General features: G+C 34.4%; 1 protein-coding gene across 1 annotated transcript in view; it reads left to right on the plus strand.

Annotated features, from left to right (window-relative positions):
• Nucleotides 1-654: 654 nt before the first annotated feature.
• LOC117102406 (E-selectin-like) overlaps nucleotides 655-13,078 on the plus strand; it is a 29,885-nt gene continuing 17,461 nt past the window's right edge. The window contains exons 1-2 of the mRNA XM_033242659.1: nucleotides 655-733; nucleotides 9,758-9,912. Coding sequence (XP_033098550.1) covers nucleotides 670-733; nucleotides 9,758-9,912 — 219 coding nt within the window. The 5' untranslated portion in view covers nucleotides 655-669. The remainder of the gene's footprint in view (nucleotides 734-9,757; nucleotides 9,913-13,078) is intronic.

The raw sequence follows: 13,078 nt of genomic DNA on the forward strand, positions 1-13,078 counted from the left end.
AGTTCTTTTATTTGTTTAGCTTTAAGTTGTTGTTTTCCTCTTTGTTCACTAGTTTAAGTTTGACTGCGCCACTTTCTTGTGTGCTGCCACTGTTGTAAAAGTGTAATGTCAAATAAATATTAAACTAGTCAACGCTTGTGTGATAGAGCGTGGAGGAATTCCTAATTGGTTAGAGCATCCCAAAGAGTGATTTTGCTTTGTTAGAAGAGAATTTCCATTTTCCATTTCGATTCCACTTTATTCAATATCTCTACACACAAAATTACAAACAAGTAAAAAGAAATAATTACAAAAGTGCGAAAGGAGGCTTATGTAAGTTTAAAACATTTAATATAACTCTCCAGATTAAAATTCTCAATATTATTAGGCCTAAGCTTCCATCACGGGCATAACATTATATTAAAAAAGTCCATTTGTTTAAATCTGGCCACAACTAAATATTTTCCCACCACCACGTACAATTGGTTAATTCATGGCGTTAAAGCTGTTGTTGGCTCTACAACTCTTTGAGCTTTGAATTAATTCTTATCTAAACCTTTGTAAATAATATTATATTTATTATTTACCTTAATAGATTTATACAGTGATAAAGTACATGAATGCCATTGCTGACTATTGAAAAAATGCGACCGTGTACTACTATGATACTGATGTGTCAAAGGTACAGGAATGGCTGGGCCTATGTCTCGGAAAATTATTTTACGAGCTCTTGTGTGGTCGTTATTTGTATCAGGTAAGAATTAGTAGGCCTATGTGTGTTATTAAATGTATAGTTGAAATCATACTTCTCAAAGCATGGGTGGTGTCAGGATTTTCCCGACGACAATCAATGCCTCTGACTGGAAAGGGTGTTCCGATGTTCCGACGTGAAGGCCGATTTCCCAGACGGGAGTATAACTGTGTGGGGCCAGGCGCAATCCATGAGAACCCCTCAGATTGGTCTTAAGGGGAAAACACCTCCAGAAACTCCGTCAGTTTAGGGATTTGAAACGCCTATCAAATTTATTTTTGAGTCTAACATTTTGAAAAAAAAATTAACAGATTTTTCCTCCCTGACAAATTATATTTCTCTTCGACGGTCCCCAGTTTTATAGTTTCCCTGTGTGGAAATATTTCATTTTCAACTTTGATGACCAGGGGCGTAGAGTGGTTCTCATCTGGGGAATCAGTTTATCATTTGAAACATGTGGAGAGCAAACTTGCTTGGCACTGCAATCTTAGGTCAACAGAAAAATGCATTTCTACTATTAGTAATAATATATTTATTAAAGATGTTTTTAGTTCATGGTGTGATGTTACATTTGCGATACCGTATTCTGGTTTCCAAAATCAAATTATATGGAATAATTCATTGGTAAAAATAGGTGGTAGGACCTCTTTTAAATCTAAATGGTATGAACGAGTATGAATGAGGGGCGAATTTATTACCCTAGTAGCCAGAACATGTTTTGTATGCACTTTAAGTTCCGGAGAATTTGACTTTGGATTAGGGTGGTCCAAGAATCATTTTTGCTTGGTAACACATTTTCAAAATGTGGCGAAAGGTCAAAAGGTCAGGGTTAAACGTCATAGCTATAGTGCTGTCATATCTCCGCAACTACTGGTGGTAGAGAGTTAATTTTGGTGCAGAACATTCATGTTTCTATTTGCTCTAATAGAACATTTTGCTAAAAAATGATTGGAAATGCTGTTTCTAATCTTTGACACGTTTTAAAGTCATAGCAATAGGGTAATTATATCTCCGCAACCACTTGTGGTAAAGAGTTAAATGTGGTGTCAATATGTTCGGAACATTAATGTTTCTATTTGGTCTAATAGAGAAGTTTGCTAGAAAATGACCGGAAATGATATTTTTGACCTTTGACATGTTTCAAATGTTATAGTTAATGGGTCCTTATTATCTCCACAACCACTGGTGGTGTAGAGAGTAAATTTTGGTGCCAATTTGTTCGGAATACTCATGTTTCTATTTGCTCTAATAGAGCATTTTACTAAAATACGACCGGAAAGCCGTTCATAGCCACAGAATTCCCGTATCTCCACAACCACTGGTGGTGGAGAGTTAGTTATGACTGTTTCCAGCACCAGTGACGAACATTTTACGAACGCTTCAATGTCATTATTATTATTGTTATTGTTTGTTATTATTATTATTATTATTATTATTATTATTATTATTATTATTATTATTATTATTATTATTGTTTGTTATTATTATTAGAGAGTTAGTTATGGTGTCAATTTTTTAAGAACATTCGTGTTTCTATTTGGTGTAACAGAACAGTTTGCTAAAAAATGACCGGAAATGCCATTTGACATGATTTAAATGCATATGCCTATACCTATACATAATTACTGTAGAGACTTCCTTGTTCAATTCAATTCAAGTTTTATTGTCAAACACAGTGAGAACATGGTTTGAAATTCTTCTTGTTTGTTCACAGTTAAAATGTAAGTTAAAACAAGACACAAAAGATAAAATCACAGAGGAAACAGCAAAACTGTAAAAACAATAAAAGTCTGCTAAAAGGTTAAAAAGGCAAAAAACATTAAAAAGGAGTTAAAATTGGTTAAACATTCTGTGAAAAATCAGCTTTTGCAAAGGCAAGCAGATTGGGGAATACAGCATAGGCCTATCTTTTCCACATTTTATTAAATTGTCTCATAGCGCTTGGGAGAAATGATTTACAAATTCTATTTGTCCGCATCCTTGGATATAACATACGTCCAGTCCCTGTCTCTTATACACATCTAGATGTGTATAAGAGACAGGTTTTAATCCTAATCTATTTCTTTGGAATAATTTCTTAATACTTCCATTGAGCCATGGTTTGTTGTTCGGATATACTTTGATTTGCTTTTCTTGAACAACAGACTTGACACAAAAATCAATATAATATGAAATTGCTTCCGTTGCTCCATTTAACGTAGCTCCTTCAAAGAAGACATCCCAATCTTGTTATCCCAAATTATTCATTTACACATGTTTCTGTTTACTTTTCGGAACCTTTTGTTAAAACAAATATGGCGATCTGACAATTCACCCTTGTTACAAGGCATTTATCACATGCGGCTGGTGTTGACAAATGGTTGAGGAGATAATAAGGACAGTGGTTGTGGAGATAATAAGGACTTAATAAATACAGCATGACATTTGAAAAATGTCAAAGGTCGAAAACATCTTTTCCGGTCATTTTCTAGCAAACTTTTCTATTAGACCAAATAGAAACATTAATGTTCCAAACACATTATAATATAATAATAATATGTCGTTCTTATATAGCGCTTCATGCCTTTACAAGGCCTCTAAGTGCTTCACATTACTACCCCGGTCATTGGATACACATATGGAACACATTGAAACACCAAATTAAATTAGTAAATGAAATTATATTATCATTCCATAAATTGCAGCTAGTAATCAGCGCAGGTTGTGTTGGAACCTACCAGGTACCCACTTGTACTCCTGGGTGGATAAAGTGCCTTGCCCAATGACACAAGCGATTTGCCCAGCCAGAGTTTCGAACCCCCGACTTCAAGGTTGGGAGTCCAAGCCACAACCGGTGCGCCAACCGCTCGGTGTGCCAACACATTGACACTACTACTAGTGGTTGCGGAGATATGACAACCCTATCTATGACCTTTAACCATGACCTTTTGACCTTTCGCCACATTTTGAAAATGATTCTTTCGACCACTCTAAACCAATTTCTGAAGTCAAATTTTCTTGATCTCAAAGTGCATACAAAACCTGGTCTGGCTACCAGGGTATATGCCTTATGTTGAGTTCCAGAATAAATTTTAAATAAATTGTAACTTTATGGAATATTTTTCTATAGTGCATGCTACTCCAGATGGTTGGAAACATGCTACTGATATTAAAAAGATAAAGAAAGTAATCAAGATGAGATGCTTTCTGCGCTTGTTAAATCTAATAATATTTGTAAAATGATTCATTCATATTGTATTAAAAAATGAATTGAAATGGGCCAGCACCGTTTTAACAATCCTGATTTAAACTGGTCTGTGATTTGTCTTAATGCTTTTAATTGTTTGCTGTCCACAAAAATCAGGTACGTCCGATATAGGTTTATTCGTCGTGTTTTAGCAGTAAATGATTTTCTTTTTAGAATTAATATTATTAACACCCACTTTTTCTACTGGTGGTCCTGGCCCCACCCCCACTTTTGTGACTGTTCCCAGCACCAGTGACGAACATTTTACGAACGCTTCAATGTCATTATTATTATTGTTATTGTTTGTTATTATTATTATTATTATTATTATTATTATTATTATTGTTTGTTATTATTATTATTATTATTATTATTGTTTGTTATTATTATTATTATTATTATTATTATTATTATTATTATTTGGTGCTTAGAGACCTTGTTTATTTACGCCTTATAAATTGACCTGTTATTATTATTATAAAATATAGATTTTTTTTTTCATTTTAATTACAAGTTCCTTTTTTGAGCTGAGCAACCAAATGCTGATTGACGTCTGTAGCGCATCGCGGTGTACAATTTTTAATTGAGAATTGACAATTAAATACGCGACGAATTGGTAATAACGAAAGTTTGGTAGAAGTTTGTTTAGATCCAGTCGTACGGGGCGCCCTATTGTTTGTATTCCTTTTTTTCGCTGTGGAGAACTCTATCTTTTCTAGTATATTTGGTTATACCATGGACCTATTAATAAGGGTTTTGCGGAGAGTCGTAAGAAACAGTTGCAAAAATGCATTTAAATGGCACCAAATTCTCATATTTTCAAGAAAAATCGATCACAAACAAACTGAATAATCTTACGTATCTAAAATCTTTTTTTTTGGTACTTGTAGCTATGAATCTTCGATCCTCTGCACACAAAAAGCTAACACTAAAGGTTATCGAATATGTCAAATTCATTCTCAATGAACCCAAACTAATGACGTCAGTAAAATTCGTTGCTTTACTCGTTCAATATTCACCGATAGAAGGTGTCCTATAGACGGAAAAGGCGAGTTAATTCAAAGGCGCTCGCGACAGTGGGCTGCGATAAGAAAACGCTTTGAAGTTTCCAATTACCGCTTATCTCTGATTGGCTGAAGACTAATTAGTCACGCTAGCTGGAAATCGTTGCATGTCCTTCTTATTACTGCGAAGCAGCCAATTCATATTCTTGACAGCAATTTGACCTCTAAAAGGTCATTGTTTGTCAAAAAACAAGGGCCTAGACGACTGAAAAGCGGAGTTTCCTTCTTTCGTTCTGCCGGGTAAAATCAATTACTTTAGGCGACGTTTGTAGACTACGGTAACCAACACGTACCAACGTCCGCATGTCGCGCTAGCCTTATCCTACTCTAGGCCTAGACTAGCTAGGATAGTATAGGCCTAGCCTTGAAGGGACGAAGGTCCCAATGAAAAACAACGTCGCTCCTTGATAGCTAACATTGTCTATTTAACATCACGATAATTCATTATTAGACCTATATTTGTTTTTTGAATTGTACTCCACAAATCTCAGCCGATACATTCGAACTGTAGTATTAGCGCAGAGTTTTGACTCCCTGTTGCTCGTAGGCCCAAGCGCGTGGGATCACGATTAATTTATATTACGCGTATGGACGTATTGCGACTACCTTGTTTATGATTACAGTACTGTAACAAAAAAAATAAATAAAAAATAAATTTAAAAAAAATCGTTGGAATTATAACTTAAATAAATGTGTATGTCTGGTATGTTTATGTGTTATATTGTAAATTAAAAAAGCAAACGATGTGGACTATACCAGGGAAATGTAAAAAATTCTAAATGTTCATGTACTAATAATATTGTAAATAATTTAATATAAAATTTATTTATTAGGCCTACATGTTTTATTACAGAAGTTTAATTACCAGTAGTTTGATTACTGATAGTTTGATAATGAAATTATGAATCTAAGACGTGTGACGTATCAGCAACCAAAATTCAAAACTTTATACTTATATCAACTTTAAATGAATAAATTAATAGTATATAAGCCTAATAATAATAACAATAGGCATAATAATAATAATTGTCATTAGACAGTAAAAACACCTTAATTCAATCAATACAGGTTTTTTATTTTCTAATTTTAGTGTTCTATTACTGTTACTGTTTGATGGTTGTTTTTAGATGTCCTTTTTTCCTTATGCTATTATTTTGATGTTTTTTCTTACAAATTGTAATATTTAATGCAGCAATAGCTGTGAGGTGATGTTTAATAAAAGAAACAGAAATTGAATTAAAAAACAAAAATTATATTAATCCAATAACATAATCAAAAAATAAAATCAAATGCCGAAAAAATGTACAACAAATAAAAAGAGATATGCAATGTATATATAATAATTAAAGCTCAATTCCCGGCAAAATTTCATTCAAAAAAACTTTTTTTTTTTTTTTGAAAAAATGCATATGCATTACTCTATTTATTATAAACAATGGAAAAATATTGGTATACATTTTAGTTTTACGCAAAAGAATAAAAAATATGAGAAATACAGACTATTTTCATAGCAGATTACTGTACCATTTTCTCGACGAATGTTTTATGTATACTTTATACAGTCAAAAAAATGCGCCATCTGTATGAAATTGGTTTTACTTCGAATCTCGCGCACTCTGCGATCGATCGAGTAGGCCTGAGATGTGTTTGTCAAAATCTCGGTCAGAATAATTTTTTTACCAGATTTGAAATAATTCCTATGAAACATTATATTTCACAAGTGCCAATACACGCAACGGAAAATATCATGTCGGCCTAAATCGAGGTAAGGCTAGCTAGGCCTAGCCTAGCAGTGTTGGATATGCTAATGTTTTCGGCGCCTAATTTCTAAGCAGACCTATCGCAAAATCAAGCTTGAAAAATCCATACGCATTGTTTTTTGTGTGAAAACAAAAAAATCAAATTTCAGTTTTATTTTACATTTTTTTCATGTTTGAGGGAATGTCTAAATTCAGTTAAATTAGATATTTCGTATTACATTTTATAAATCTTTATAACATTACATAAAAATCAGATTTTTCTTAACAACTGAAATCTTGCCGGGAATGGGGCTTTAATTTTAAAAGAAAATAATTTTGCAAAACTACTGGTATACTGTTATTTGGGCTTAGACCTAAACGTTGTAATACTATTAAGTACACAGAATTTATATTAAAATAATGCTTGTATCCCCAAATAAGATAAGCCTATGTCGTATTGTTTTCTATATGGGGGTTGGGGGTGTGTTGAGTATGATAAATTACAACCCAGGAAAATTATTACCTTTGCACCCCACTGACACAAGACCCCTGTTACGCGCCTTCCCCCAGAAGATATATCCTATAGAGCCGCCACTGGTTAGCATACCTAGGGCCTATTCTCTATCTCTCGAATCCGGGTTGATTTAGTTAGTGGATTAAGATAGATACGGTCAGCCAGCTCCACCAATCAATACCTTGAATTTACGTCAACACGTCAGGAAGGTTTACTACGAAAGCCTATTCGTGCCACTCAAGTATATAAAATCATCAAAATGTAATCCGAAATTTCGGATTAGTAATCCGAAATAACGGATTAGTAATCCGTTATTTCGAATTAGTAACTCGTTCTTTCGGATTACTAATCCGAAATTTCGAATTAGTAATTCGTTATTTCGAATTACTAACTCGAAATAACGAATTACTAATTCGAAATTTCGGATTAGTAATCCGAAATAACGAATTACTAATTCGAAATTTCGGATTATTAATCCGAAATAACGAATTACTAACTCGAAATAACGAATTACTCAGGAGCGAGGACGTAGGCCTAGGCATAAAGAGAGAGTTGGGACGGGGTAGCGTCTTGCCATAGTTTTCACACGTTTCACTCGGTTTCAGTAATTTTGAAAGGAACACATGAATCATGCTGTCATAATAGCGTTAAAAATTAAAAAAAAAAAAACTAACATAATTGTCCATTTAATATTGGCATGTATTTAATAATCTATTCATTATTTACTACAGTGAGAAAAGAAAGAAAAACAGTATTTACACAGGATCTCAATAAATAGCTATTAGTATGGGTGATTATGTCTTGCTGAGCTATACTGGGAAAAAAGTCTAGTTTATCATAAATTATAGTGTACTGTATAATGTCTGTTTTTGCATTATTAATAAAAAATATTTTCATTAAAATCGAGACAGCTGAAAATAATTATAGGCCTAAGTTTTTCTTTAATTTTTGTTTATGTATAAACTTAAATCTTTTTTGTTGCAGTAATTTTTGTTGTACCTGTTACTGTACATACTGTTTATTGAGAAAAAAAAAAACCCAGCTTCATTCTCAAAGTAATTCAGTTATTGCAATTCGTAAAACATTATACAAATACAGACTCACTTCAGGATTATTTGGTTGAGACAGTTGTCTTTCTCTCATTAATATCGAACAAAGATCAAACACATCTTTGTCACATGTGTACTGGCTCTTGAAAATTCACTCAGTAATTCGTTATTTCGAGTTAGTAATTCTTTATTTTGTATTACTAATTCGTTATTTCGAGTTAGTAATTCGTTATTTCTAATTAAGTAATTCGATATTTCGAATTAGTAATTCGTTATTTCGGATTACTAATCCGAAATGTCAGTAGTTCAGATAAGCCTTACATGCATCCACCTTCTTGATTCAGGACAAACATTTCTCTCATGCTCAACTAGGCCAGGCCTACTGTATATTGCTGTACTTACTAGAGGGTAGCCCAAAGCAACAGGGGAAGATCCAGTAGGGGAGAGGGATGTCACTGGGAGGGGAATTTAAAAAAAATTTCAATGCAATACGTGCTATTCGCTTATTTAATTATTGAAACTGTTGTGCGCCCCTTCCCCCCTTTGAAACATTCTCGATCCACCCTTGATCACACTGCACAATAATTCCTCACAAGGACTACAGTGTGCTGCAAAGACTCTCAAAACATTAACTACAAAGACATCCTTCAGAAAAATAATGACATGGTAACCATAACATTCACAACGATTGCCTCCTCAACTTCCCTATTCAACAATGTACACGATCGCCACCTTTCCCGACTCATTCAACACCGTGCTGAGCACGGGTAGGCCTATTATGTTAATAATTATTAATAGCCTATTGAGAATCAATTTTTTTTTTACTTTTGTTATAAATTTCAAGCAAGCGTTAATGAACAGATATTTATTACCAAATGACAAAAATGTTCTTACCGTATATATTTGTATTTATTTATTTTTTTTCAATTGCCTGATAATTATGCAGTCGTCACACTGTAACATAGTGTTCATACGCATACAATGGCACAATATGACACTCAACAAGCGGTTCATGTCGCAACTCTCTCTCTATAGGAACTCTAGTGCAGCCCAGTCAAGATCTACGCGGTCCCTAGACCGAAAATATATTAAAAAGTGATAGAAACTTCATATATTTGCAATTAGGATACCCAAAAGGCTGTATTTCTTGGGCTTGGTTCCCAAGCCCTAACTTAATCCATCGTGTTGTGGTTCAGTTTTTCGACTCTTTATTTTGTCATCTTTTTATATAAATTACAAATATTTCTTATTATGCTACAATAATAACATTGTCTCACAGAAAGGTAATCATGACGTTCTGTTAATAGCTGATAAAGAAATCATGTACATAATGTTTTATTGAAACACATGCATGCCCAACACATGTGAATAGCGATTTTGTTTTGTATTAATAATTGCAATAGTTGTGGTTGTTATATTATCGACTCCTTTAAAGGTGCGTTGTCTGCCTGTCCGTCGGGATGGTCTCAGTATAGTAATTACTGCTATAAGCCATTCACATCTACTAAAACCTGGAATTCAGCGAGTGCAGCGTGTACGAGCTTCGGAAGCAGAGTGAACCTTGTGTCAATTCATTCATCGGGAGAGAACGTATGCATATGTATTTCTATTTAATTTATTTAGACATATTTACTTGTTTGTGTGAATTCGTTCGTTTGTATATTTATTTTTATTTCATATTCATATATTTATGCATTCATTCATTTATTTATTCGTTTCTTCTTCACCATCCATCCGAAAGTCAATGCCGAGATCAGTGGTGGCGCCAGCAGGTGGGAGGGGAAGGGCAGGGTGGGCATTTTCTCACCCGTCGGACAGGCCTGGACCCCCTGTCACCGACAAATGGCTAGGTTATCGGACCAAAAATAATTTTAAAAAAATAATTTGCCTACCCAAATAACGCTATTTTAATTGCTAATCCCAAATATTGTGGACAAAAAGCACACTTTAGGACCAGATTTAACCATAAAATTTCTTCCCACGAACCCTAACAAGGATTTTTGTATTCCGGGCCATCGACTGAGATTTGGTCGTCGCCTTGGTTCGGACTCCTCTGCTGGACACGTTGGACCCCTTGTCAGCAAATTTCTGGCGTCACTTCTGGCCAAGATTTGTGTTGTGAATTTATAACAAATTGAATTATGTTTTTGCATTTAGGCCAAGCTGTGTACTTTTAGGTTTTAATGTAATATTTTTATTGACAAATAATAATAATAATAATAATAATAATAATAATAATAACAATAACAATAACAACAATAACAACAACAACAACAACAACAATAATAATAATAACAACAACAACAACAACAAGATAATCTAAAATTACAAACCCTCGCCCTGCTGCATTTCACCTAATAGCTATAGCTAATAATATTACTCCGCTACAATACAACAAGTGGATACAAAGATATGGCGCGACAGCAGGGCGAGGGTTTGTAATCTCAGATTATCTACTATTTGTATATCTTATAAAATAATTTTTTTTTCATATTTTATTATTTATAAGATTAAAAAAACAAACTGGGACAGCAGTTAAAGTCCGGGGGCATATGTCGAAAAATGGGCTTCCGTGGGATTTTTGTGATCATTTTAGTTTTTTGGATGGAATATATACTTTGAAGTATGCTGAATCCAATAAAATGAGTCGCCAATTTTTTTACGCACATCTTCATATGCAAATTAGTTAAAATATGCAAATTAGTTATGAAAATGTAGGGTACTTATATCTTGGTAACCACTTGTCTTAGAAAGTTGATTCTTTCTTAAAGTTGTTCACTAATTTACGCTAATGAAACATTTTATTCAAAAATGACCGGAAGTGCCATTTTGCCGACCTTATTAGCATAAATATGCAAATTAGGGGTGGAAATATAGGGAGCTATATCTAGAAAACCGCTGGTCGTACAGAGTTGCTTTTTGCAGAAAAATGTTTAAAACATGCATATTTATATTTACTATAATGGACAATTTTCTCTAGAAATGACCGGAACTTGTGCTTTTGACCTTTGACCTCAACTTTGCGTGAATTTAATATCTTGGCAACCACTGATCGTACAGAGTTGCTTTTTGTAACAAAATATTTACAATATCGAAAGTATTATTACAACAATTTTATTATTACTTGAATATACATATATGTATATATATGTATATATATGTATGTATATATGTCTCTACCGTATACACAGAGGTATCTTGGTGCCAATATGCTGGGCTAGCTCCGGTAGCTGTCACCTAAGAAAATCCTGCGAATTAACTACCGTGCATTATAAATGTAATCATTTATGGAGCATTTAAAGAGGTATTTCTAAAGATTTTACTGATTCACGAACAATTGTCAAGGCTAACAAAATTAATCAGGGCTCGCAGAATCGCCTGCCCGACGTCCCAGGGAAACCAATTAATCTGCGTCGGGCTACCAAAAATAGGGTGCGTCCCGACGGGCAACCTCTTTAACATCTTTTTGTAACATAATATTCTGTTAAAATGTTAATAAAATATTCATAATTATCACAGGGTTCTCCCCTCGCCGGTCATCTCTGTCCGGCTCTCAAATTTCCGACCGGCATCTTAAAACTGCGCCATTTTTTACAAAGACTTTTTCAACCTTAGAAACATAATTAAACACACAATACTTTGCTAAAAAATCAAGGGCTTTTAACTGTAAACGCCCTATTCATTGAGAAAATAACAGTAGAAGTACACGTCCCCATGGTTACGTTGATTTTTAATTAAGAGTCTTGCAGTGGATAGGCCCACAATATACTACTCATTTATACAGAATGAGTGTGCACGTCTTTGAAAAAAAAAGGTTTAACAACTGTTATAACACACAACAGAAAGCAAACATAAACGCCATAGTAACAACAAAGTTAATGATTTTATTATGATGATCAATGACTAAATTAAAATGACATGTAAGTAAACGTACAAAAAAGCAACACTTCGTAAAAATACAGCTGAACTACTGAAACCACAGCACATGTTGGTATCCTGAACAAGGCAGTCGGCTATTCCCTCCTTGGGGAGCAGCATCCCGTTTATATTCCTGAAGGCGGCGTTCAAAGAATCAGATCAGACACTAGCACGTCTATATTCCTGAGTTGGCGGCGTTTAAAGAATAAGACTACTGTATGTGATTGACCTTGTGTCTGCTTCTCCCATGCTTCTCCTGATCGTGGGAACCTACTTGTGTGGGAACGTTTCTCACTCTAATTCACTGTTACTAGGCAATTTGCAGTAATGCCAACTGGTGATATACCGTCAGTATATGCTATTTCAAACAGTTTCCTTCCGATCATGACGAAGTAAGAGCATCAATACAAAACTAAGTGAATTAATTTTATTTCTGAACGGGACCGGTAGCGGCAGGATTTTGCTGATGGGGGTATGATGTCTCCGACGGGGTGGGCAAGGAGAGCGTAAGTGGGCGTGGCCGGGTGTCGCTCAAAGTTTCTGGAATTGTTTCAGGGTTGAAACCCCAGAAATTACGAAAATTTCAAAGGCTTATTTAATCGATTTTAGTGTCTTCTAATATATCATAAAAATGTTCTTCCCCGCCCCACCCCCCATTTCCCCGATGAATTGTTTTTCTTCTCGACCGGGGATACCGATCGTTTCGGTAGAAAAGTCAGTTTGTTTGTTAATAATTTTCAACCACAACAGCCATTGAACAACAAACAGCGGTGGCTGATTAATTTCAGTCCGAAATCCAAGTTAGTGATGAAGAAGATATAGAAACCATACAAATATA

Source organism: Anneissia japonica, unplaced genomic scaffold, assembly GCF_011630105.1.
Source record: "Anneissia japonica isolate Jap-2015-1 unplaced genomic scaffold, ASM1163010v1 scaffold287839_len198389_cov133, whole genome shotgun sequence".
Classification (NCBI taxonomy): domain Eukaryota; kingdom Metazoa; phylum Echinodermata; class Crinoidea; order Comatulida; family Comatulidae; genus Anneissia; species Anneissia japonica.